Genomic DNA, 27,076 nt, shown 5'->3' with positions numbered 1-27,076 from the left:
GGAATAAAGAGAAGTTAAGTGAACAGTGTTAACATTAGCTAGGAAAAGGAATGGTGTTATACATGCTACTAGGGACTGCCAAGGGTAAAATCTATGTTGTGGGTGGGTTTTCAGAAACTAGTTCTTTGCTATTTCTCAGATACTGGGGTAAGATCCAGAGTGTTTGTGCCTCCTGCAACGGGCAGGACAGGTGCTTTGTGACTGGAGATGGGTTCTTATCCAGGAAGTATAGCAAATGAACTGACCTGCCTGAGCCACACCTTTCTCATCTGCAAAATGAGAGTATTGCTTGGATCCTGGGGTTGGTTTGGAATTGGAAATTGTGCATGTAAAGTGCCTGGGACATAAGCACTAGTGACATTAGTGGCAGTCCTGATAGAATTAGAATAATATGTCCTTAGTTTCCTCATTGACTGCTGGCAGTTTTAGATACAGCCTAGAGGAGGCAGTAAAGAGGGTGGGGAGGAGACAGTTTCTCTTGGGTGTATGGCAACACATATAAACAGGACATTGAGAATTGTTTTAGTTTCCTCATTGCCAAATCAAATACCATACAATAGGTTGGCTTAAACAATGAATGTTTATTGGCTAATGATTTTGGGGCTGAGAGAAGTCCAAGTCAAGATGATGCTTTCTTCCCAAAGGCTGGTGTTTTGGGACTGGCTGCTTATATCTTAGATCCTGAGCTCCTCTGTCATGATGCAATGCACATGGCAGCCTCTCCTGTCTCCTGCTTCTCTTCTAGGCTCTGTTGACTTCCACCTTCTGGCTGCTCCCTTTATGGCTTTTTCTCTGTGCCCTTACCTATAAAGTCTTCAGTAATAAGATTAGGACCCATACTGGACCACATCCTACCTGAAGCAACCTCATCAAAAGGCACTGTTTGCAAGGGTTCAAACCCAGAGGAACAGATTTAGTTTAAGGAGATTTCAATCTCTGGACTGGCTATGTGCCAGCTGGGCCCTGAGCCTCAGCAGAGTTGCAGCTCCTACCCTCTGGTTTGTTGGACTTGCACAGGTCAGCTAACAGGGAGGGGAAGATGGTCAACCACCACACCAGGGAACTGAGAGTGCCTACAACTCCGAGCAGGAGAATCACATCCATCACCACTGTGGGATCTATGCCCCCCTCGATATAGAGGTGGAGTGAACATCACCATCCCAGGGTCCACAGGATGGAGGAATAAAATATGGATTAGAGAGAACTTACTGGTATTCTACTATAGAATTACTGTGACTAGTAATAGAAGAAACTGTAGCATTGATCTGAAGAAAGTGGCCATGGTATTTACTGAGGGCAGGGAGAGGGAAGAGGAGATGAGATGTGGGGGCATTTTGGGGACTTGGAGTTGTCCTAAATGATATCTCAGGGACAGATGCTGGACATTATATATACTGCCATAACCCAAGGAATGTTTTTATGGGACACATAGCGCCAAACCACCAGAAGGGTGCATGTGTTCATGGGTATGGTGTTTGCTGGAGGAGAGAGGAGGGGCCTCCAGATGGTTGGGCCCTCTGATGCGTGGCTTAGGAGAGACTTGAGCAGTCACAGATCCAAAGAGAGAGCCCAGAAGGGCACAGGAAGCCTGGGACCACCCCATCTCCATGGCACTATGCAGGTCGACAGATCTGTGGGCTTGCAAAGACCTTGAACCCTGAATAGAAACACAGATGTGAGCAGCTTCCTACCTGGCCAAAAACTTCCTTCAACCTCCTCACTCTCCTTCCAGGCAGTGAATATAACCTGGAGAAGCTTCTCCATTTGCTCAGTGGGAGAAAGAGTCTGAAAGTGGGGGCAGGAGTGGCCTGTGGCTTTCCCTGCTGGGCAGCACCTGAGGCAGCAAGGCAGTTGTCTGGGTCTCCTCCTGCTCACCCCCTGGCATTGACAGCTGGAGAACTTCCATGCCAGGAGTGCCTGCACTGTGCAGGTGGCTAAGAAAGAAGGGAGAGAAGAAGGTCCAATCTGCCCCCCTCCCTTCTGCAACAAGGGTTCCAGAGTGAATGTCTTCTGTAAGGGGGAGGTCGGGGAGAGTCTGAAACCCAAGAATGCGAGTGTCCAGGGCAGCACGTCTGCATCAACCGTGCCGTGACCTGCTGAGCTGGGCTGTGTCCTCCAAGGGACTTTGGATGGGACTGATGCAAAAAAGCAGACACTGGGAATGGCCATTGCCAAGTAGGGGTGGACCCAGGAGAGGAGGACCTTCAGAATCCACTGGGGCTTTGCTGGCCAATCCATCGCCCCCATTCCTGGGCCTCTCGGCCCCACCTAGGGTCCACCCCTCCTTTGGCCTGGGACTGACTTGGGGAAGGCCCAGGTCCAAGAAGCTCCACTGACCTGGACAAATGGACCAGGGGTCACCCCCTGCCCTGCTCACCAGATGCGCCTTGGTGCCTGAGGGCCGCTGCTCTCCAAGGCTGTGCCAGGGAGGGAAGAGAGTGTTAGAGAAGCTGCTGGAATTGGGGGACACATAGACACTCTGCTTGCCAAACCAGTGTACCTCGTCCCCTGACCTTGCCTTTTTGTTTTCAGGTCGGGCAGTGTGAACAACAACTGGCTGGACATTTACTACTGGGTGGAAGATTTAGTGAAAAAGTTCCAGAAGTACGGCTTCTCCGAGCTGCGGGCCCCTTGGGCTGTGGGAGCTTGGCCCCGGCCAGGCAGAGCACACATCCCTTGGAGCCTCCAGGGGCCTGCACATCCCTCGGGTGGGAGCCCCGAGCCCAGGGCTCTGAACCAGAGCAGAGGACAGATGGACAGATGCAGATGCCAGTGGATGTCCCCTGTGGTGGCCAAGGGGTGGTGCCAAGGGGGGGGAGCTCAGTAAAGTCCATCCACGGCCAGGACAGGGAGGTGGTCACCAGCTCCCCAGAGGGGCTAATTGGTGGAGGAGGGAGGAGGGGAGATGGGGGAGGGGAAGGAGGGACAGAGCTGCAAGAATATCACAGTAGAAGGGAGACGCCTTAGGGACGTGAGTGCAGGTCTTGATGTCACTTTCAAGTGTGTGCAGGTGTGTGCAGGTGTGTGCAGGTGTGCACAGGTGTGTGCAGTTGTGCGCATGCATCTTCTGGGGTGTTGGGCTCTAGGGGTGGGCAGAATGCCATCCTGGCACCTGCTCTTGCGTGAAGCCTCCAAGTCCTTCACTGAATGAAGCTGTGGGCACTGCCTGGTGGGGAGTGGGCCCAGACGTGAGACGCAGTGGGGAGGGGGCGGCTGGCTGGGGGCCTGGCCTGGCTGCCTGGGTGTGCAGCTTCCAGCTGTGAGCCACCTCTCACGAGTGGGCACTTCCTCACAGCCCAAAGCTGAGGATATCCTTCATCTTGTACTCCGATCATGGCACTACCCTCTTGCCGCTCACAGCAGACAGGTAAGTGGCACCTTGCCTTCTCCAGGCAGAGGCAGGAGGAGTGGGGCTGGCAGGGCACCTGGTGGGCTGCAGGGCTCAGGGCCCTTGGGGATGCCAGTGCCTGGAGCCCCAGCTGGGCTGAGTGGGGAGCCAAAAGACTGGGGGTCATGTGGGCCTGGGGGTGGCGTGCAGAGAGCCGTGCTGGGAGGCTGGCACTGCCTCTCTGGGGAGAGGGGTTGTGTGTGTATAACAGGAATGGGGGGCTGGGGAGTGCAGGAGATGTGAGCTTGCAGGGGGGACACATCCCGGGAGCCCTGAGTCCTCAAGCAGCAGCCCTGGGGGCGTGTGGCCTGCAGCAGAGCTGGGGCAGCCTGGACTGATGCTCCCACAGGACTGAGGAGGGGTGGGGCAGAGGGGTGGGGTGGGGCCTGAAGGGTCCCTGGGCCTGGGAGCAGAGGGAGCCCGACCCCTTTGGGGGGTGTGGGGAGCGTGTGGCCACGGGCAGCAGGTGCAGGGTCCTGGAGGATCTGCTGTGGGGGCAGAGGCCAGAGCACAGGGGCTGAGCAGCCCCCGCTAGCCTGTCAGGACAGTGAGATGGGGAGGGGGAGGGGGTCCTAGGGGAAGAGGCACCTGCAGGAGGAGGGGCTTGCCTAGAGAGGCGGAGCCTGCACACCAGCCTCCAGGGGTCCCAGCCCCACCTCCTAGACTGGGTGGGCCTGTGAGGCCGCCCCCACTGCCCCCCCACCACAGCCCACGCTCCTCCCAGCTTTCAGCCTCTCTCCCCCAGCAGCCCAGGAACCCTCTCTGGCCTGTTGGCTACTTCCTCTAGCGCCTACACAGGCAGCTCCTGGGGCTGAGCCCCCCAGGGGGTTGCGGAATGGGAGGGGGAGGGCGGCCTAGAAGCAGGATGAGCTTTCCCAAACTAAACCTCCCATGGGCCGCCTGCCGGGGTCCCACAGGAGTTCGTGAAAACACCAGTCCCTCATGAGGCTGACTTGCAGCTGCACGTGCAGGGACGGTCAAAGGCAAGACCCCCTGGGACTGGGGGCCGTGGGCCAGGGACAAGCTCCGAGCAAGCCAGGCTGAGCCCATGGGGACAGCAGGGCCCTGTCTGCGTGAGATGCACCGTGTCCTTGCACGTCCACGCAGAGCGACTGTGGGAGGCCACGCCCACCTCCACTGCCTTTTCTGTTTTGTTTCAGGAAAAAAATCCAGGAAGGTCTTAAGGAACTTAAAGCTGTAGTACCTGTAGGAGCTATGTACATGGATAAAGGATTTGAAATGGTACAGACTGCTAGAGCTCAGAGAATTTTTCCAGATTGATTAAGTTTTCGGACTATTCCTTGGATCATCTAATGCCTCTCTCCCAATGTTCCTTCATTTATTGCAGGCAAATGACCAAATTGCAAAAGCCACCGCTGGAGGTAAGCCCCCTCCTGCCCTTCATGGTCTCAGGGGTCAAGGGCAAGGCCAGGCTTGGGCATCAGCGCATTCCAGGTCCCGATCCCTCCCCCACGTTCTAGCTCTGAGCTGGAGGAAGTTCCTCACGGTCTCCGAGTTACAGATTCCTCCTCTGGACAAGGAGGCTAAGTTAATACCCATTTTGCCTTTATGAGAACTAAAGTGCCTGCTTGCACCTTTGGTCTTGAGAGGCTGCAGGTGCGTCCAGGTGAGGCCACTTCCCTCTCTGACCTGCATTTGGGAAAAGAAAAGGAAGCAGCCAATGTTCCCGCACAGACGTAGGGTTTGGTTTACAGAACGTCTTCTCGATTGCCACCCTTTGCTGCCCACTGTGGCCTCTGAGCTGCACTGTGGCTTTCGGCTCTTCTTCCTTCCACCCTGTGCCTCCCTCCCTGATGGTGCTGGGTGCTGTCCTCAGACCAGGACTGACGTCCTTCCAGGTGTTACTGGATTTTATTTAGGTTCTTTGACTATGCTGCAGAAACAAATTTCAAGAACATGTCAGGGGAGTTAGGCTAGTAATTTATTCAGGTAGGGAGGAAGGAGAAGTGGGAGAAAAATAACAGATTAGGGGTTCCAGGTAGAGAGGAAGGGGCTGAAAAGTGATAAAGAGAGCTAATTTACAAGCTACACTTCCCCATTATAGATTATAAATGCCCAGGTTTACTTGTGTGGCCACATGGCAGAGGGAAAATGGTGAGATCAGTGCCCAGAGGGCAGGAACAGGTCCAGGGCCAAGAGGAGAGTAGAGAGTGAGAACATGCATTCAGGCCCCATGCCTGGCTTTTTGAACTATTAATTATTCTGCCCCTTTGCTAATGGCAGGGGAGGGGTTCCAGCTGTTTGCTCTTTTGACTGATTACCTCACTAATCAATTCCCCTGTGAGCGCCCAATGACAAAGTCCTTGGAGAATATCCGGGGCTTCTCCTGGCTTCCAGAAGAAGTCTTTGTTCTGAAAGGCAGAATCTTGGGGAGGGTCCTCCAGCAGCCGTCTTGGGGGTTACTGATGTCCACGTGGGCTTCTTGCCAGGTTCCAGACCCATCTATTGATTCCCTATCTTACGAGCCTGCTTCATACCCCCTTCAGTGAGTTTATACTGTCAATCTTAAAGGGGTGCTGAAGGGAGATGATCATTTTTCTGTAGCTACATTCTACTGGTTAGGGGCAGTAGGCTCTACCTGACAAGTGTAAAACTCCCTTGCTCTTCTATCTCAGTTGGAGGAAGATGGATCTGGCATCCTGTATGAAGCTGGATGAAATCCTCATATGGCTAACAAGATATTGATTCTGGAAGAAATAAACTTAATTAGAATTTTTAGAATATATGATCTCACTGAGAGAACACTGGACCACAGAAGTAGAAAAGGCCAGGTGTCTGTAAAGGCTGCACTTCTCTGACAGCAGTGGGTTTTATTTTGCAGGTTTTGAATACTGTTTAGGACTGTTTTAGAGTAATTAACATAGAGATGACTTTCTTCCTTAAGGAAAGGACATACTATTCCCGTGCTGTAGTTAGCATGTCAAGTGCCCTGCGATTTTGCATCACCACAGCAGCAAGAGTCTGCTTGCTGTTTTGGAGCTTCTAAGGCAAAGCTGGTTTCATTTATGATGTTAGGTAGCTCTAGGGAGTAACTAAAACAGATAATGGGGTTTGGTATAGATTGCCAACCCCAGTTTTCAATGGAGGTGGTTATGCCTAAAGCAGCCAAGAGGGAGATGAGAAGAGACATTGCCTTTTTCAAATGAAAACAGACAAGGGTTTTCTTAAGGTGATGGGTTAAAGACCCAGATGATACTTAGCTTTGTCTCTTGAAGAGGTATTTTAGGCCATCCAATGGCTGGCACTCGTATGACCCATCAGGTGCTTCTGGTGAGTCAGTACGTCCTTGGACCCCTGGCTTCACTCGGGATAAGTGTACCCAGCTGGCAATGCCTTTAACTTTAACAGCGGTGGGAGTGATTAAAACCACAAGCTAAGGTCCTCTCCAGTTAGGCTTTAATTGAGAGTGAGGCCTGTTTTCTTGCCAGGTTTTGATCAGAACCTGGTCTCCAGGTTTACTTTGGGTAAAGATAATTCATGGGTAGGAAGAATTTTGTTTCCAAGCTCCTGGATGACTTTTGATTTTTCCCTAGGTTGATAAAATATTTTGTGAGCTCTTGAATTTCTGGATCTAGTACCAGGTCCTGGATAAGGAAAGGCTGCCCATAGACCATCTCAGAGGGGCTAAGCTGAAGTGGGTCTTTGGGAGCTAAACATAGCCTTAGGAAGGCCATGGGCAGACTGGTGACCCAAGGGGATGCCGTTTCCTGGCAGAGTTTAGCTAGAATCTGTTTTAAGGTGCAGTTAAATCTCTCTGCCTTCCCTGAGTATTGGGGCCTCCAGGAGCCACGGAGATGATATTTAATTCTGAGGACAGCTGATAGGCTTTGGGTTAGTTTACTAGTAAAGCCCATTATCACTTTGGAGGGACTTAGGAAATCCAAACCTGGAACTATTTCCTTATGAGAGCTTTAGGCACCTCATTTGCTGTTTCTCTTCTAGTGGGAAAAGCTTCCACCCACCCAGTAAAAATATCTACCACTACTAAGAGGTACTTAAGCCCTGCAAGATGGCATGTGGGAGAAGTCTATCTGCCAGTCCTCTCCAGGGTATGATCCCTGCACCTGGACAGGGAGGTTTAAGGGGGGAGGATGGTGAAGCCTCCCATTGTCTGAGTTATTAACTGCACACAGGGAGCAACTCCCGGTAACTTCTTTGACTGTCTTCACCAGGCCCTGTCCTTCGAAAACCTGTTTGGCTAAGCTGGTTAGGGCTTCTCTCCCCAGACGAGTGGCTTGGTGAAGTCCATGAAGGACTTTCCACTGCACTGCTCCTGGCAGGTAGACTTGAGTATCCTTACCAAGCCACCCATCAGCCTCCAGGGTGAAGCCCAGGCTAGCTGCCCTGGACAGTGCATTACTGTTATTTCTTGAGGTAACACTATGGCTTCCAATAAGTCTAGGATTTCTTGCCTGTGCTTAATAGGTGATCCACTGTTTGTAAGCAGCTTCATTCTCACCATATAGTAGAGTGAGCATGAAGGACAAGGAAAGCATACTTAGAGTCTGTAAATATTAGCCTGTTTCCCAGCTATTAGCTTTAAACTTTGGGTAAGGGCAATCAACTCTACTTTCTGGGCTAAATTTCCAGGGGGGAGAGATTTGGCTTCTATGGTTTCAAATTGAGAAACCGCTGCATAGCCTGCCCTTTTAATTCCTTCTTTAATAAAACTGCTTCCATCTGTGAACCATTCAATGTCTGAGTTCACAAGAGGCACATCTTTTAAATCTGGCCTGCTTGCGTAGTTTGGTTAAGAGTTTCAAGGCAGGAGTGGAGAAGGGGCCCCTCAGGATCTGACTTTGGCCGTCTACTGGTAGTAGGGTGGCTGGGTTGAGAGTCTGATCTGTTCTTATCTGCACCTTAGGGGTCTCTAGTAATCGAGCCTGGTATTTAATTAACCAAGTACCTGTAAGCCACTTGTGGCTCCGGGTCTCAAACATGTCCTTCACCTGGTGTGGGGTGAAGACTGTGAGAGGTTATCCCTAAGTTAGTTCGGTGGCTTTCTTAATTAAAAGGGCTGTTGCCCCCATTGCTCTTAGACAAGGTGGCCATCCCTGTGCTGTACTGTCCAGCAGTTTGGAGAAATAAACTACTGGTGGAGAAATTTCACCCAGTTTCTGGACTAACACTCCTAGACCCATCCCCTTCTCAGTTATGTATAGAAAGAAAGGCTTCCTTAGGTTAGGAATTCTAGGGCTGGAGGGCCAATTAAGGCTTGTGTTAGGACACGGAAGGCAGCTTCCTGGCTTGTTCCCCACTCTCAGTGTTGGTTATCAGCCTCTGTAATAGCACTGTGAGTGGCTGGGCTATCTCCCCAAACTTAGGTGTCCCCAGTCTACAGTAGAGAGCCATTCTAGGAAAGTCCTCAGCTGTTTCTTTGCTTGAGGTGGGGAAGTACTAGTGATGGCTTGAACTCTTTCTGGGGAGAGAGACCTTTCCCCTGGGGCAAGGAGGAATCTAAATAGGAGACTTTCTGCTGAGAGATGTGTGCCTTGGATGCTGACCTCCTATAGCCTCTATCAGCTAGGAAATGAAGGACTGAAAAGGTGTTGACATCAGAAACTTCCTTCATTGGACTGCAAAGCAATAGGTCATCCATGTATTGTAAAAGGACACTGCAGCCAGTGGAGATCAGCTAGGTCCTGAGCTAAGCATTCTCAAAAATATGGGGGCTGTCTTGGAACCCTTGAGGCAACACAGGCCATGTAAGCTGGCCTGGGGGCCTAGAGTTGGACTCCTGCCATTCAAAGGCAGAAAGAAATTGAGAGTCCAGGGGGAGAGGAATGCAGAAAAAGGCATCTTTCAAGTCTAGATAAACCAAGACTAGCCTTGTCTAGTTTTGGTTTAAATAGCACTGTACAGCGGCTGGGCTACTGTACACCAGTTGCAGTTTCCGGGACCTGATTTAGTAGAGTGTAATGGTTGGGTACAACTGGATGAATGGGTATTACAAAGCTATTGACTGTTCGGCTTTTTCACAGGAAGAATCAGCATGTTGCTGGGAGATTGGCAGGGAATTACTAGGCCATTCCCCAAGAACAATTTAACCGTGGGCTGGAGGCCTTTAACAGCCTCCTCCTTGAGGGGGTACTGCTTTCTATGAGGGTATGGCTGGTTAGTATCATAAGAAATGGAAACTAGGGGAACTGGAAGAACCCTTCTGGGTATCCCAGTTTCCCAGACAATAGAATTTACTCTTGATTGCCTGGGGAATAACTGCTGATGAGACACCTGATTTTGATGAGGGAACCCTGGCTAAACACAGTTCCACATTCTTCCTTTGAGCCCTGGGCTGTAGGCACCTTAGAGGTTCCATTGATCCCTCCTAGTTGAATGCAGGGTCCCAGGGTACAAAGCAAATCCTGCCCCGGTAAGGGGTTGGGACATTTAGGGACAATTAAAAATTGATGGCTTATGATTAGGTTTCCTATTTGGCAGAGAAGAGGCTCAGTGAAAGATCTCATTTTAGTTTTACTGTCAACACCCGCTACTGCATAGGTTCTGGGGGAGGGAGGTTTGGAGTAACAAGTCAGAACTGAATAGGTGGCTCCTGTATCAATTAAAAAATTAATTTCTTTTCCTGCCATGTCGAAGGTCACCTGGGGCTCCTCTAGTTCGACGTTCCATGGAGTCATCCAAGGAGCTGCTCTTTGCCCTGGGCCCCCTCAGTCCTCCATGTGGGGAGGGGGGCTGGTGCCACTAGGCCCCGGGCTGGGCGCCACCTCCCCTTCAGGATTCGGTGCTCTCCTGAGCCCAATGCCTGTTTTCCCAGACTGGGGCAGGGACTGGGGGCTCCTTACGTAGTTCAGGGCAGCTTTTCTTCCAGTGTCTTCCACAATTGAAGCAGGGTCTCAACAGTCTGGAGCCTGAGCTGGGGTGACCCTGGGATGGTCGGCTGCTCTTTATGGTAACTGCAAGTAGCTGAGCCTCCTGCCTGTCCCTCTTTGCCCTCAATTCCTCAAAAGTCTGGTCACAGTTGTCAAAGATGGAAAACGCTACTTTTAAAAGAGAATTCATTTAGGTCCCAGGACCTAGAGCTAGCTTTTGGAGTTTCCTTTTCATATCTGGAGTTGCCTAGCCGATAAAATAGGTTTCCAATACAACCTGTCCCTCCAGTGAGTCTGTATTAACTTGGGTATACTTTCTCCTAGCTTCTAGTAGTCTCCCTTGAATCAGGGCAGAATTTTCCTTTTCCATCTGGGTTATTTCCTGCAGCTTATTATAATTAACAGACTTGACAATGTACTTTTTCATTCCCTCTAGTAGGCATGCTATTGCATGGTCTCTCTTTCTTATGTCTGCTTGCCTTCTTTGGTAGTTCCAGGTAGGATCAGCCTCTGGAACTGCCACAACCCCTATAGCTTATTGCTGGGGCTGCTGGGCAGCCTTCCCATCGGCATGCCCCTGGGCTGCTTCCCAAATTCAGCAGTTTTTTGCAGGGACATAGCACAAGACTAGGATGACATGTGTGTCTCCTCACGCCAGCTCAAAATTTAGGGTTAACTTCTGGAATTCCTTGGTAAACTTATCTGGGTCTTCTGAAAATCACCCCAACTGTTCCTTACACTGAGTTAAATCTGTCATAGAGAAGGGAGTATGGACTCTAATTGTTTCTGCTTCCCTTATTGTGTAGAGGCCGTTTTTGCATCCCCTATTAAGGTGGAAAGATGCTCCACTTCTAGTGACTCCCACTGGGGTAGCTATAGGCACATGAGGCATGGAAGCAGGGGCTGGAGGGGGAAACTGAGGAGGGGATCATCTAAGATACTCACCCTCCTTTTCAGGGAGTGGTTTCACTTTCTGAGCATAACATAACTTACAAGATCCACTTAACCTTGTGTCCTGATATAGAGCCATAAAAAGCTGAACATATGAAACCTCTGACTGCTTTCTTTCCTTCTCACACAGGAGGTCTGTCTGCAAAATATGGTCATAATATAGGGCACCATTTACAGGCCAATTTTGGCCACCTTCCAGGCTATACTGTGGCCACGCAGTGTAGCAAAAGAAGATCAGTTTTTCCTTCCACCCTTCAGTTGGTAGGGTTGTCCAGTTCTCGAGAATACCCCCCACTGGGGAGTCTGCTGGTATGCTAGCAGCTGCACCCATTATTCTAGGAAGAATGAAGAAGCACCTTTTAGTCGACGGTTCTGGCATCCCAGAGTCCTAGTCTGACTAAAATGTTCACCACTCCACATAATTTGGAGCTGAAGCTCTGTCTCAGTGTCTCGAGAATTTCAATTTTCAGAGCCTGCCTGGCCTACAAGCATCCTTGTGGGCGACCTAGGTCCTGGGTGATATTTTATTCCAGATATCAAATCAATGCACCCAAGCCGAGTTGGTGGGAGACTGAACAGCAGCCCCAAATCAAAGCACCTGAGATATCTGTCTCAGGGGATATTTGACTGCTCTCTGAATGGATGGGCCCAAGGAATGGGGGCCCTTCAGTTTCCTGCTCTGGTTCTCAGCACCCCGACTTTCCAGGGCCCAAGACCCACTGCACTCGACATGCCCAAGCCTTCAAAAGTCTTGGGGGACATGCAGAGTTACTTCCCACCACCCGGGGAATCAGGGGCTCTGATGCCAGACATTTCCAGGGCCACCTGGACTTGGAAGACAGATCAAATAGATCAGATGCCCTCCAAGCCCAAGAGAGCTTCCTCCTCCTCTCCTTTCAGAAGCTCAAGGCTGTCCTAGTTCTATGACTTTACTGTCTGATAGTTTCCCAGTTAAACCAGCCATCAAAAGGCCATTAAGTGATTGATGATCAATTGCTCTAGCTAACAGGCTTTGGGGCCCTGGGGCAATAGCTTCCTGGCTAGACAAAGGCACTTTCCATTTTTACTGTTTTTAAAACATTCCAAAGCATTCTAACACAAACCTGTAAAGAGAAATTCATTAGCAAGAAGTAGAAAGGTAAAACATGGGGTAAAGGTTAGATCAGGGGTATCCTGGCCTGTGGCCCCCAGGGAAGGGAAAAGCATCTGTCTTGGCTCAGCCCATCTTGGCTCAGCCCACTGCCTTCCCACTTCATGCCCCAGGTAACTGGGTGTGGCCAGATAGGAATGCTGTTGGCAAAGTTGTGGATGCACTGGGAGGGGCAAGCCCCCTGCTCCGCCACTGCCATGCACCTCCTAGGGGACAGGGCAGGAGAAGGCAAAGGCAGGCAGGCCTGAGGACAAAGACTCTGGCTGCTAAAAGGGCTTGAAAAAGAAGCTTTGCAGGACCCAGTGCTCTGCCAGAACCTCCGTCTTGGCAGGGCCATGATTTAAGCCACTGCCCTATGACACAGCCGTCCTGGCTGGGGTCAGATGGCACAAGGCTGGGTGCGTGGCAGTGACAGAGTCCCAGTCTCTTCCCTCCAAGGATTATGTCCTGTGGGGGCTCGTAGGCAAACCCATTTAAAATGGGGAGCCCAAGGAAGGCATTAAGCAAGCTGTAGGCTGTAGCTTCACTCACCAATAAACTCTAGGACTGGCTCTGCCAAATATGTTAATGGATTTTATCTAGGTTCTTTGACTATGCTGCAGAAATAAATTTCAAGAGCATGTCGGGTGAGTTAGGCTAGTAATTTATTCAGGTAGGGAGGGAAGAGAAATAGGAGAAAATAACAGATTAGGGGGCCCAGGTACAGAGGAAGGGGCTGAAAAGTGATAAAGAGAGCTAATTTACAAGCTACACTTCCCCATTATTGATTATAAATGCCCACGTTTACTTGTGTGGCCACGTGGCAGAGGACAAACGGTGAGAGCGGTGCACAGAGGGCAGGAACGGGTCCAGAGGCAACAGAGTGGAGAGTGAGAGCACCTCAGGCCCCCCACCTGACTTTTTGAACTATTAATTATTCTGCCCCTTTGCTAATGGCAGGGGAGGGGTCCCAGCTGTTTGCTCTTTTGATTGATTACCCCACCCATAAATTCCCTGCGAGGGCCGGATGATAAAGTCCTTGGGGAACATCCTGGCTTTCTCCTGGCTTCCAGAAGAAGTCTTTGTTCTGAAAGGCAGAATCTTGGGGAGGGTCCTCCAGCAGCCATCTTGGGGGCTATTGATGTGGACTCTGCCAGGTTCCAGATATTCCTTATCTTACTAGCCTGCTTCACAGGCTTCATAAGCAGGATGCACTGGGGTTTGCAGAGCCCTTAGCTGGGCACATGGTCCCCCGTCAAAGGCCTTGGCCCCAGGGCCCTAGGATACTGGCGGGAACCCCCAGGCCTGATGGTTCACTGTCCCCTTGCCCCAAACCTGCAGCCTACCCATTACAGTAGGTCAGCCTGCAGCTCTCTTTGCTGTTCTGGAGTCTTCCACCTGTCAGGTGTATGAACCGGGTTTCCCTTCCTAGCACGGGTGTTACCATCAGGTGTGGGTGGGTGGGGCAGCCAGGCACCTGGGGCACCAGGTGGGTGCTGGGCTCAGGCCCTTCTCCCTCTGGGGTCTGCTGCAAAGCATGCAGAGTAGGGTGGCTGGCACATGTGCCTCCCTGTGAGCTGCCCACACCTTGCTTGTGAGGACTTGGTGTGGGGCCCTGGGCTGTGTCCCACATGGGCAACCCTGAGGTTCTGCCACCTGCAGCCCCCTGGTGCAACCCAGGTGCCTTTCCCATCTGGCCCCTTTTTCCTTGTCCCTCAGGTAAGAAGGTTTCCAGCATGATCATAGCCTTCACTGATGGGACGCTAGAGCCAGCCGTGTTTGCAAACACAAAGGCTGAAGTGAGTTCAAGCCACAGTCATGTGCATTTTGCTCCACATCTTTGGATGAATTGTACTTAACACCTTCTCTCTCTCAGGCTCGAAAGGCTCGGCATATGGGGGCGACTGTTTATGCTGTGGGTGTAAAGGACTTTTTGCAATCACAGGTAATCAGAACTGGAATGCAGGGGCTGCTCTTGAGCCTGGGTGGGGGAAGGTGTCAGAGGCTGCTTTCCCAGGCTAGCCCAGGGATGATTTCCTAACCCCCTCCAATTACTCGGGGCCACCCCTGTCCACTGCGGAGGATGGTAACGGTGGGCTTGGGCACACCCCAGCTGAGGGTGGACGGGCCCCCCCATGAGTTCTGCTGCAGATGAGAGGATCTAGTACAAGGGTAATGGGCAGTCTGTTGCCTGTGGACCCCACAACCCTCTCGGTCCCCTGGCTGTGGGTCCCTGCCACCTCTCCTCCTCATAGCTGGAAGGGTTTGCAGACACCAAGGAGCATGCGTTTGGGGTGCTCGGAGGTTTCAAGGCCCTGCAGAGCATCACTGACAAGGTGAGTGGGAGCTGGACACGAGGAGGGGTGGACTTGAGCGGCTGTGGGAGCTGGACACGAGGAAAGGTGGGCGTGAGTGGCTGCGCTAGAGGAGGGGCCGCTCTCAGCCTGCCCCTCCGCCCTGCTCTGTGTTCTAGCTGGGGGAGAAGAGCTGTATTGAGCTCAAGTCTCTGGATCCTGTTGTTGCCTGCGTGGGAGGTAAGAGCTGAGGTGTCACCACTGTGGTCACAGGTGTGTGTGTGGAAATGCCTGTGTGTGGGTGAAAGGACATGTGTGCCCGTGGTGTGCACATGTGAGTGCTTATGTGCATTTCTGCATGTTTCTGTGTGCCTGCGTGTACAATAATGTGGTGATGTGTGCATATGTGTTCTGTGGATTGTGTGCATGTTCACATGTGCCCGCTTGTATATTTGTATTTTGTGTATACGTGTGAGTGTGTGTGTGTATGGGCATGCTCTGCCATCACCCGTCCTGGTTGTGATGCGTGTCACAAGGGTGATACCAGCCTGCTCCTCTCCCCAGGCCTGGGGCCAGCTGTGCTCCACGGGGCCCATGTTGCTCACAGCCCCTGTGGGCGCTGCACACACCCTAGGTGGACCAGTGGGGGACAACAGAGGCAAACATGTGTGTGCCCGCAAACACCATCTGGCACAGCCCCTCCCAGCTCACTGCCTCCCCTGGAACAGCTCCTGTGGGATTTTGTCACATGTTGTCTGTGTCTGAGCCTCCTGGGTCCCCAGGCAGCCTGTGCTCTAGAGTCTACTCCCTGCATCCACCATGCATGGGACCCACCCATGCCATGTGTGTTGGGTGTGCCCTGGAGGGGGCTTGAGGTGGGCTCTGGGCATTTGCTCTCCTGTCTGATACTGGCTGTGTCCTGGCACGGGCAGCCCTGTGGTTCTTGGGCTAGCTTCTGAAACTCACTCCGGGTGCCATTCCCAACCCAGCCACTCCTTGCTTTTGAAACCCTCTAGGGTTTTTTTTATTTTTTTTTATTTTTATTTCACCCTTATTGTTGACTTCTATCCAATATTCTGTTTGGCTCCATTTTATCATTTCTATCTCTTTACTGTAACTCTCATTTGCATATTGTTTTCTTGATATCCTTCAGTTCTTGGTCCCTTTTCCTTTACTCTTTGATCATATTTAAGACCATTTTTGATGTCTTATTCTAGTATCTTCTAAGTCTGGTCTTCTTTGTTGGTGTTTTCTGATGTTTTATCTTGTTTCTTTGTATGCCTTGTAATCTTTTGTTGCACATTGTAAATTTTAATATTTCAACGTGTTGCCTCTAGAATTTAGTCACTGAGCTGTCTCTCAAGTTTGTATAGTGCTACTGATATGACAGATTACCTTGAATGTAAGGAGCTAGCAAAAACAAAGAAATGCAAAATACACCTTTCACAGTCCTTGCAAATTAGCTCTGGGTGGGTTGGTGCTCTCCTTTAGAAATCAGTCCTCCTAAGGAAGAATGATGAACGTGAAGAATAGCCCAGGGCAAAAGCGTGGAGTCTCTCCAGACTTTTCTGAGCATGCATCTTTTATTGGGCATGTGCTTGTGGCCTTAGGAACGCCTCTATTTATAGGGATCGGAATTCCCCCTCTTTTCTCTATGAAATGATCTTTCCAGTCCTGGGAACTCTAATTTATTTCTTGAAGGTGGTAATCCTTTGCCTCAGGCTGCTGAGGTTTGATTTTTGTTTGTTTGTTTGTTTTTTCAGGTGTACATAACCCTTTATTTTTCTTAATTATTTGACATACATGCACATGTAGATTCAAGTATCATGTCTTTTTATAAGCATTGGCATAAAGTTGGCCTACTGAATGGAAATTTTTTTTCTCTTATCAATTATATATTTCACCCCAGGTTTACTTTCAATCAAGGGAATATTTAATGCTCCAATGATATAAAAAGCATATTCCAGAAGTAAACTTAACAAGTCATACCAAGAAGGTTGAAGAGCCAAAAGACTTATTAGTTCAAGAGCTCAACTGACTTGATTATACAAGTTATAGCCATGCTTGATGTATATTGGTCAATGTAGATTGCTCTAAGCCCTGAGGATTGCAAAGTGAAGCATAAAGGATGAATGCTTTCAAATGGAGTGACTTTTATAGATCCAGAATGAGTCAAACCTAACTATTCTTTTTTTTTTAAAGATACATAGATCACACAAAATAATTTTTCTTAAACTTAGTTGTCCACTGTGTGCTTCTGCATGCAGGGCAAGTTCTTGGACAGTGAGCCAGAGAAAAGAGTCCTGATTCAATTCTTCATGCTGCCACCTGATACGTTGGTATATACATACATGTACCCCAATATGCAAATAGAGGTCATTATTTCCTTTCCAGAATTGAGACAGAGAACCACACTGAGACCACGGACTATCTCCAACCTGAGCCAGGAAGTGGGTGGGGGGAGGGGTTATTGAGGATGTCAGCAGCTTTTCCTACTGTTTTTATTATTTTATTGAAACCTATTAACAAAGCATAAATCCATCCAAAATGTGTAATCAATGGTATTTGGTATAATCACATTGTGCATTCATCACTTCAATCATTATTAGAACATTTTTTGTTATTCCAATAAACAAAAAACAAACAAATAAAAACTCATCACCTCTCAATCTCTCTCTATGCTTCCCCTGCCATACATAGCTGCTATTCTGTTTCTCTCGAGTTTATTTGTGTTTATGTTTTGTAAAAGCAATGTTATATAGCTGCAATATCACCCATATTCATATTTCACATGTTTCACTATGTTATATAGCCCAATGGTATATTTTTTAGCTTTCCTTCTGGAAATATACATGTCCTTAGACTTTCCCTTTCAAACACTGTCATACCTATATAATAGCTCTGCTAATCACAGACACCATGATGTGCTCTCATAATTTCCATTCATTTACAAAGATTTACAAAAAAAAAACTGTTCATCGATTCTGAAAAAGTTAGTCCATAGCTTTCCATTCTCTACCCTCATTCCTTTTTCTGGTGACCTATATTCAAATTAACTCCATGAGTTTACACAATATATTTAGTTCATAATAGCACAATCCTACAATATTTGTTCTTTTGTGTCTTGCTTGCGTCACTCAACATAATGTCCTCCAGGTTCATCTTTGTTGTTATATGCTCTTACCACTGCATAATATTCCATCGTGTGTATACATCAAAGTTTGTTTATCCATCCCTTGGTTTCTGGACAGCTGGATAGTTTTCATCTTTTGGCAATTGTGAATAATGCCACTACGAACATTGGTGTGCAGATGGCTGTTTGTGTCACTTCTCTCAGTTCTTCTGGGTATATACCTAGTAGCAGTATCACTGGTTCACATGGCAAGCCTATATACAACTTCCATAAGAACTGCCAAACAGTCCTCCACAGTAACAATACCATTCTACATTTCCCACCAACAGTGAATAAGTGTTCCTATCTCTCCACATCCTCTCCATCACTTGTAGTTTTCTGTCTTTTTAATAGGGGTTGTTCTAATAGGTGTGCAACAGTATCTCTCACTGTAGCTTTGATTGGCATTTCCCTAATCTCTAGTGATATTGACCTTTTTTTCATGTATTTTTCCCCATTTTTATTTCTTCTTTGGACAATTATCTATTCAACTCCTTTGCCATTTTTTAATTGGGTAGTTTGTCTTTTTATGATTAAGTTATAGTATCTCTTTATATTAATATATCATGGATATTAAACCCCTATCAGATATGTGATTGTGAAATATTTTTTCCCATTGAGGTGACTGCTTTTTCACCCATTTGGCAAGGTCTTTTGAGGTGTACAAGTGTTTAATTTTGAGGAGGTCCCATTTTTCTACTTTTTCCTGTTGTTGCTTGTGCTTTGGGTGTAAGGTTTAAGAAACTACCACCTATCACAGTGTCTTGAAAATGTTTTCCTACATTTTCTTCTAGGAGTTTCATAGTTGTTGCATTTACATTTAGGTCCTTGATCCATTTTGAGTTAATTTTTGCATAAGGTGTGAGATAAGTGTCTTCTTTCTTTCTTTTGGATATGGCTATCCAGTTCTCTCAAAACCATTTGTTGAATAAACTATTTTGATGCAGGTGGGAGGGCCTGACAGACCTGTCAAAAATCACTAGACCATAGGAGAGAGGGTCTATTTCTGAGTTCTCAATTCAATTCCTTTGGTCAATCTATCAGTCTTTATGCCAGTATCATGCTGTTTTTACCACTGTAGCTAAGTAATAAGCTTTAAAGTCAGGAAGTGAGAATCCTCCAACTTCATTATATTTTAAGACATATTTGGCTATTCAGCACCCCTTACCTTTCCAAATAAATTTGCTTATTGCCTTTTCCATTTCTGAAAAAAAAAAAAAAGCTGTTGGAAATTTTATTGGGATTGCATTGAATTTGTAAATCAGTCTGGGTAGAATTGATATCTTAATGATATTTGCACTTCCAGTCCATGAAAATGGAGTGTTCTTCCCGTTATTTAAATCTCTTTGGTTTCTTTTAGCAATGTTTTATGGTTTTCTGAACATGTGTCCTTTATATCCTTGGTTAAGTTTATTCCTAAATATTTGGTTCTTTTAGTTACTATTATAAATGGAATTTTTTTTCTGATTTCCTCCGTAGATTGCTCATCAGTAGTGTATAGAAATGTTATTGATTTTTGCTTGTGAATGTTGTATCCCACCACTTTGCTGAACTTGTCTATTAGTTCTAGTAGCTTTGTTGTAGATTTTTCAGGTATTTCTAAATATTGGATCATATCATCAGCTAATAGTGAAAGTTTTACTTCTTCCTTTCCTATTTGGGTGCCTTTATTTCTTTATCTAGCCTAATTACTCTAGGTAGAATTTCTAGCACAATGTTGAATAATAATGGTGGCAGTGGGCATCATTGTCTTGTTCCTAATCTCAGCGGGAAGGTTTTCAGTCTTTTAATTTTTTATTAAAGCAGTTGTATTTTTTTATTATCTTTTTTTTAAGATACATAAATTACACAAAAGGTTTTCAGTCTTTCGCCATTGAATACAGTGCCAGCTGTAGGCTTTTCATATTTGCACTTTACCATACTGAGAAAGCTTCCTTCTATTCCAATCTTTTGGATTGTTCTTATCAAGAAGGGATGCTGTATTTTGTCAAAAGCTTTCTGCATCAATCAAGAGGATCATGTGATTTTTCTTCTTCAATTTATTAATGTGATTGATTACACTAATTGATTTTCCTGTGTTGAACCACACTGGCATACCTGGGATAAAACCCACTTGATCATGGTGTATAATTCTTTTAATGTGTTTTTGGTTTTGGTTTGCAGGTGTTCTGTTGAGAATTTTTGCATCTATATTCATTAGAGATATGGTCTGTCATTTTCTTTTTTCAAAATATCTTTATTTTTTATCTTCTTATTGATATTTTCCTTCAATTTCTTGAGTTGATTTAGTGGCTTTCTGATTATTATTGATTAGTTGTCTTAAATACTGTTTCTCTTCAGAATATTTGTTTTGTTTCTTTGGCCTGTTCATCTCTTCCTTTTTCCTAGTATGGCTTGTAAATTTTTGCTGATGTCAAAGCATCTGAATATGTTGTTGAATTTACTCTGGTGGTCAATTCCTTTCTCTTGCCTAGTGTTTTATTCACAGCTCTTTTTTTGCTTTTTGGTTCAACTTATTCTAAGTCTTTAAAATTGCCCTGCTTAAGTTATAAAATTTAGGCCAGGGGCTCAATTAATAGGGTGCAGATTTTCTCCAGGGATGGGATAAAGGAGGAGACCTAAAAGCAGTTTTTCTCCTTGCAATATCCTGGCCAGCCAGCAGATGGCACTCATTGCTGAAACCTTTCCTCAGAAATGTTTCAATCTCTGCTTTTCCATGTCTCTGGTCTGGCCAGAATCAAGATTCAAAGCAGGATCTGCTGACTGAATTCACTGAAGAGCAGCCCTCTGCCTCACCCTCCCTCATCCCTTGTACCAGCTGACAGGGAGGAAAACATCTGCCCCCCTTGCAGTAGGCTGCAGTGTGCCAGGGGTTTTATCCAGGCCTAATGTCTCAAGCATGGGGAATGAGAGCTCTATTGGCCACCGTCCGGGTTTACTAGCTCACATTTGTTGTTTCAGGTTCTTTGTCTCTCTGTCGCTCACCATCCTGAGAGTTGGGCAGAACTGCCTGGTCTGCTGACCCCCAAAGCAGGTCTCTCAGATGGTTTTGGCTATTTATATGAGAATGTTGAGCCCTCCCTGCCTATTCCAATGCCATCTTCCTGGAACTCCCCTATTGTGCTTCTTTTTTTTTGTTTATTTGTTTTTTTAAGATTTATTTTTTATTTATTTCTCTCCCCCCCCACCCCATTTGTCTGCTCTCTATGTCCATTTGGTGTGCGTTCTTCTGTGTCCACTTGTATTCTTATCAGTGGCACCAGGAATCTGTTTCTTTTTATTGCATCATCTTGCTGTGTCAGCTCTCCTTGTGTGCAGTGGCACCATTCCTGGGCAGTCTGTACATTTATCACACTGGGTGACTCTCCTTACAGGCCACACTCCTTGCATGTGGGGCTCCCCTACGTGGGGGACACTCCTGTGTGGCATGGCACTCCCTGCATGCATCAGCACTGCATGCAGGCCAGTGCACCACATGGGTCAGGAGGTCCTGGGTTTGAACCCTGGACCTCCCATGTGGTAGGCAGATGCTCTATCCATCGAGCCAAATCTGCTTCCCTCCCCTACTGTTTTTAAGTTGCCTTTTCTTGTTTTTGGTGCACTCCCATTTACTACAACTGTTTACCTGTTTTCCCAAACTCTGAGGAAGATGGTTTTGCCAGTTTTTGCAAGTTGTTTGAAGATCCTGTGGGGGAACAGAACTCTAGAGCATCTATGCTGCCCTCTTGGTCAGTTGGAAAGCCACCACTGTCTCTTAGCCTTGGTTTCCCTTTGAAAAAAACTGAGATAGTGACGCCTGATGTACAGTGTTGTTGGGAGGTATAGGGAGAATGTTTACAAAAAGTCCAGCACATAGGAGGTGCTCAGTCAGTAGGGAATGGTATTTTGGATGAACGTGCTAGGTACAGGCCTTGGCCTGGTAAGAGGTTTGCCCATTTATGATTTCTCTTGGGGCAGGAAGGCTCAACCTAGCTCCCTTTGCCTCATCTACAGCCTGATCTATTTGCATTCAGACAGCTAGACTTTCCCTTCTCTGGCTAACTGCAATCACTCATGCTTTATTAAATTCAGGTTCTGCCTTGCAAATTACCTCTTTAGTAAACACTCCTAGGATGTAAATGGGAAATGACCCATCCATGACACTGGGGCACATCCCTACTCAGTCTGGCCTGGGTCAGCTCTTCAAAAAGGATCTATGCAGGGAAAATAGGCCCAATGTTCCCTCCAGGGCAAGGATTGCACCTGTGAACAACTGGGGTGAAGGGACCCTTGAGGAAAGGTAGGAGTTAGGAGGCTGGGATGCAGCCAGGATGCATCGATCCAGAAGAAGCTGTGTGCCTTCCCTTCCTTGATGGGAAAGACTGCCACTGCTGAGTGACACACAACTTATCCCTGGGGCCTGCATACAGGTCTTCTCAGCGCAAGCCACCAGGCTGACATGGCCTTGCCACCCACATGGCTCAGGAGCTTCCTAAGGCAGGGCCAATGCCACAGAGTACTTCCATGGGTAGGGGTAGGGTGGTGTGGGCCAGACCAAGACAATGAAGACTGACTATCCACATTAAGGCGAGTGCTGCGTCCTTCCCTGGGAAATAGTAAAAATGTATGAATGCAAATCTACTGAGGCCAGACCTTCCCATCTTAAAAAAATTCAGAAATCTGTATTATAAGATTAAATGTCCAATCACCATCCCAGGGTCCACAGGATGGAGGAATAAAATATGGATTAGAGTGGACTTACTTGTGCCCTACTATAGAACTATTGTGACTCTAGCAATGGAAGAAACTGTATCATGATGTGGAGACGGTGGCCACAGGAATTGCTGAGGGCAGGGAGAGGGAAGAAGAGGTGCGATATGGGGGCACTTTTGGGACTTGGAGTTGTCCTGAATGATATCACAGGGACAGATGCTGGATATTATATATCCTGCATTAACCCACTGAATGGACTGGGAGAGAGTATGGACTACCATGTCAACTATTAACCATGCAGTGCAGCAGTGCTCCAAAATGTATTCACCAAATGCAGTGTGCCATGATGATGAAAGAGGTTGTTGATATGGGAGGAGTCAGGGTAGGGTGGGGAGTGGGGTATATGGGAAACTCCTATATTTCTTAATATAACATTGATTGTGATCTATGTATTTTTTTTAAAAAAGGACAATTTTAAAAATTTGCTATTAAAAAAAAGATTAAATGTCTGGGTTGCTAAAAGTGGGCCCCCATATTTTGAAGACTTTGATACCTACCAAACACATCAGCAGGCCAGCTTTGGCCCAGGAGCCCACAAGTCTCTTTCCTTTGCTGCCGGTGTTTGCACCCTCTGCCCTGGAGGGGTGGAACAGAGGGGAGGAACTCTGGGAGGCAGAAGGAATCAGAACTGCCAGGGTCAAGGTCACACCAGGGTTCAGGGGGAAAAGGCCCTCAGGTTCACTTCCCTGGAGCCCCTCAAGCTTGGGGCTGGAATTAGCGGGCCTGGGTCAGGAGGCAGTGCCGTGCAGAGGAATGGGTTTCAGGCAGACAGACCTGCATGGAACAGCGATGGCCGGGGGACCCCCTGCCCTCCCTGCAGCTGCTGTAATGTTTGCCAGGGGCGAGGCCCCAGATGGCCCCTATGTGTCAGCCCTTCTCACACAGGGACGGATGTGCACGCTGAGCCCAGCGTGGGCTGGGGGTGGTCCCTGGTTGCCAGGGAGAGGCAGGGGCTGGTGTAGCTGACTCAGGGCTCTGCACCCAGAGCTAGGACGGGACTGCCCCTGTCACGAGGGCTTCTGAGGAGCAGGGTCCTGGGGACTTCCCCGCCGCCCTGGGCACCAAGAGGACAGGGTGAAGGAACAGCCCCTGTGTGTACAGAAGCCCATGGCTCCAGGCCTGGGGGCCCAGCTCAGGCAACCTGGGGGCCTCAGGCCTGCCTGGGCCGAGCTCTGCTCTCACCTGTACCCAAGGGGTGACTCCACCCTCTGCCAGCATCCTGTGGCTTTAGGGAGCCCCGTGGGATTTCGGGGTCAGAAGTCCCTGACTTGCCACTGGGGTTGGGTGATGGTGGAAGGAGCCTGAGGACACAGGGCCAGCCCAACCCCTCCCAGTGGAAGATGCACCTGCACGGGGTGGTTCCCACAGTGCCAGCAGCCTTACCTGAGCAGCCTTGGATGTCTGTTTTCGGGAAAGCCCACCTTGAGTGGCAAGATTAGAAGGAACTCAGCCCTGCACTCTTCCTCACACGCCTATGTCATGTTGTCCTTGCAGGCGAATACCGAGTGGTGGTTCGGGGAAGTGGCTTTCAGAACACAAGGGACAAAAGCTCAGTTATTTGCAGATTCAAGTTCACTGACAACAGCATTTCGGGTAAATATCCACTTTGGTTCATTGGAGTGAAAGGACCCCACACAACGCTGTGTCGCCTCTCAGCCAACCTTTCCCAGCCCTCGCCCCACTCTGCACTGGGGTTAGAGGCAGCGTGGGCAAGCAGGGGGTGGGCCAGGCCAGTGGGGGGCTGGGGGCCTGGCCCCCCCCACCCTGACTGGAAACAGACCCCGGGCACCTGGAGCAAGGCTGAGCTCCGCCTCTCAGGGTGCCCTCCCCAGGGCCAAGGACGGAGGCTGCAGGCGGCTCTGAGGGCATGGGCAGCCAGCCTGGGCCCTGCACCCTGCCTGGTCCACTGACCCCTGCAGGGAAGGTGGCTCATCCTGAGCTGAGATGAGGAGCCCTGGCCAGGCCTGGGTTCCAGAGTCCGAGGCCCAGGCCCCAGGGCCTTGGCTCCTGAGCCTGTTTTCTTTCCTGTAACACGAGCGTGCTGGTCACAAGATCTCGTACGGAGAGTGGGAGGTGCCCTTGAGGGCATAATAATTGCATGAAAATGTAAGAAGCAGCCTATTACTTGGTGGCACTGAGGTGCCAGGCATGTGGCCGAGGGTGAGTGGCCTCAGGAAGCAGAGGGCCCGGCAGGCAGCCCCCTCAGACACAAATCCCGGACATCGCTCAATTCATCTGCAAAAATTCTAATTTCTCTAAAAGAGAACTTGTTCCTGTAAAAGTTAGGGCAGTCCACACGTCCTAAGTAGATGTCCCTTCACCTCTAATTTCCATGCCTTCCCAGTTTTTTGTTGTCACAGCACTTTGCACTCTCTGACAATTATTTCATTTGTAATTTCACTTTGTTGGATCGTCTGTTTCTCTACCCAGGCCCTAGAATGTCCCTCCCTTGACAGCTCTCTGCCCGCCTTGTTTCTGTTAAATACTGTCTTAGTTTGCCACAGGGCTGCTGATGAAAAGCACCAGAAATGGGTTGGCTTTTGAAATGGGAAATTTAGTGGGATAAAACTTCCAGTTCTGAGGCCATGAAACATCTACATCAAGGCACATTCCGAGACGCTTTCTCACCAAAGTCAGCCGCTGGTGAGCCCAGCACCCTGCCACGTGGCAAAGATGGTGGCCATCCCTGCTGAGGTCCCCGCCCTCCCTTCTGGGCTCACCATCTCCTCAACCTCGAGCTGCTCCATGGGCCCAGCCCCCTGGGGGTTTCGCTGCCAGCGGCCCTCGAGTCCTCTCTCATGTGGCCGGATCAAAATGGCAGAACTCCCTTTTCCTGTGTGTCTCTGTCTGTGTCTCTTTTATATAAGACCCAGAAAGAGGGCAGAGACCCAACCTGAGTCAGGCCTCACTCACGTGATGCACTTGAAAGTGTCTCACACCCACAGGAATGGATTATTTCAAGGCATAATATTTTAAGGGGTTTCACCAAATGAAAACTCACAAATACCACAGCTACCCAGCATCTTGGGCAGGGCCAGGGATCCCCAAGTGTCTCTAAGGAAATGAAGGCTGAGAGAGAGGCCAATTGTCAACGTGAGTTCAGCTTGCTGAGGGCCGCAGGAGGTGGTGGCTGGATGAGCTGGCTAGTGCACTCACCTGCTCATGGGATTTGCCTTTTAGATGAAACAGCAATCACTGTGGAAGAGAAATTCATAACTTGCCCAGGAGTAGAACTGAAGGAACCTGGAGAGTAAGTTCCCTGGTCTGGGGACCCTCGTGGCAGGAGACCAGATGGGCAGTGCTTAGGGGTCCTGGATGAGGACACCCTCGGCTGGGGCACCCGGGGATCCCTCTGTACCTACCCTGATGGGTGGTCCTGGAGGTGGGCAGGGATCCATGTGGCCCGGCTCTGCTGGGGACAGCAGGAGGTGGAGGGTGCCTGCCTTAGTTTCCCCACTGCTGTGACATCTACCAAGCCATGGGTTGTCTTGACAAGAGGGATTTCTTGGCTGCCAGTGCTGGGGCTGGAAGCTGGCTCCCTACAGGGTGGGCAGCGCTCTGGTGCTGGCAGCCGGCAATCCTGGGGTCCCGTGGCTCCCCCACCACACGGCCATGTGCTCTCCTCTCTCTGCCGGGTTCCCAAGGACTTCCAGCGTCTTCTCCTCCAAGTGTCTTTCCCTTGAAAGCCCCCAGTCACTGCACTAAGGGCAGTCTCATTCCCCTGACTGCAGTGTAACGATGTCCTCAGAAGGTCCACTGACAATGGGTTCCCCCCCAGGACTGGGTGCAGGTCGTGAACGTGATTTTTTCTGGGGCACGTGCTTCAGCCCATCTGGTTCCAAAGGGCTCCTACCACTCGCTGGAGCTGAGCCCACGTGCCCTGTCCACACGGAGGAGCCGAGGGAGCCCCCCCGTGGCTGCCGCTCACGTGGCACGTGGCCACACGGTGGGCAGACGATGCCAGGCTCCTGGGACCGGCCATGTCCCCCGGGGCCTCCAAGCCAGGCCAACCTCGTGCTCTGGGGAAGGAGAGCTTGCCCATTCTCTCCACTACCCCAGTGCCTTGCTGGCAAAGTCACTGCACCCAGGAGAGCTGGGGGCCAAGGTTCAGCCACGGGGAGACCTGGTTGTCACCGGCCCACCCCCTCTGTGCTTTAGGCCCATCTTCGTTGAAATCAGCCTCAACAAAGGCATAACCTTCATCGCCAACAACCTCAAATTCAGAGGAAAGGACTGCGTGAGTACTGGGTGGGGGCACCCCCATCACGGGACCCATCGGCCCAGCCCTGATGCAGACACACTGGGGGGCAGCTGGCAGCCAGGGCAAGTGGGTGGGGCAGGGGTCCACCAAGACCAGAGTCCAGGCCTGCAGCACCCCTGGCTGTGTGGGCCCCAGGGCCCACCCCTCCAGGTCAGGGTTCAGGCAGGGGGATGGGGCAGCCTCCGCCACACATGGTGTCCATGACCCTGGGCTCTGCCGAGGTGGTCTGAGCATCTGTCCATGAACCCCTGGCCCCCCTGGGGTCCCTCAAGGTGGAGCGC

General features: G+C 49.3%; 1 protein-coding gene across 2 annotated transcripts; it reads left to right on the top strand.

Annotated features, from left to right (window-relative positions):
• Nucleotides 1-518: 518 nt before the first annotated feature.
• On the top strand, nt 519-27,030 carry LOC105745948 (anthrax toxin receptor 1-like). 2 transcript variants are annotated; one of them, XM_058299587.2, is made up of 10 exons: nt 519-2,604; nt 3,296-3,367; nt 4,549-4,630; nt 4,737-4,770; nt 14,193-14,261; nt 14,572-14,652; nt 14,790-14,850; nt 24,029-24,127; nt 25,715-25,784; nt 26,693-27,030. In XM_058299587.2, exons 4-10 carry the CDS (start codon nt 4,741-4,743, stop codon nt 26,997-26,999), a joined length of 717 nt encoding a protein of 238 aa, XP_058155570.2. In that variant the 5' UTR covers nt 519-2,604; nt 3,296-3,367; nt 4,549-4,630; nt 4,737-4,740; the 3' UTR covers nt 27,000-27,030. The 2 variants fall into 2 exon arrangements, with proteins under 2 accessions (XP_058155570.2, XP_071071691.1); XM_071215590.1 differs by lacking the exon at nt 25,715-25,784 and having other exon boundaries at nt 520-2,604; nt 26,693-26,810.
• The last annotated feature ends 46 nt before the right edge of the window (nt 27,031-27,076 follow it).

Source organism: Dasypus novemcinctus, chromosome 6 (assembly GCF_030445035.2).
Source record: "Dasypus novemcinctus isolate mDasNov1 chromosome 6, mDasNov1.1.hap2, whole genome shotgun sequence".
NCBI classification, from domain to species: domain Eukaryota; kingdom Metazoa; phylum Chordata; class Mammalia; order Cingulata; family Dasypodidae; genus Dasypus; species Dasypus novemcinctus.
The sequence above is the reverse complement of the archived record's forward strand: the minus strand, read 5'-3'. Positions and strand labels throughout refer to the sequence as shown.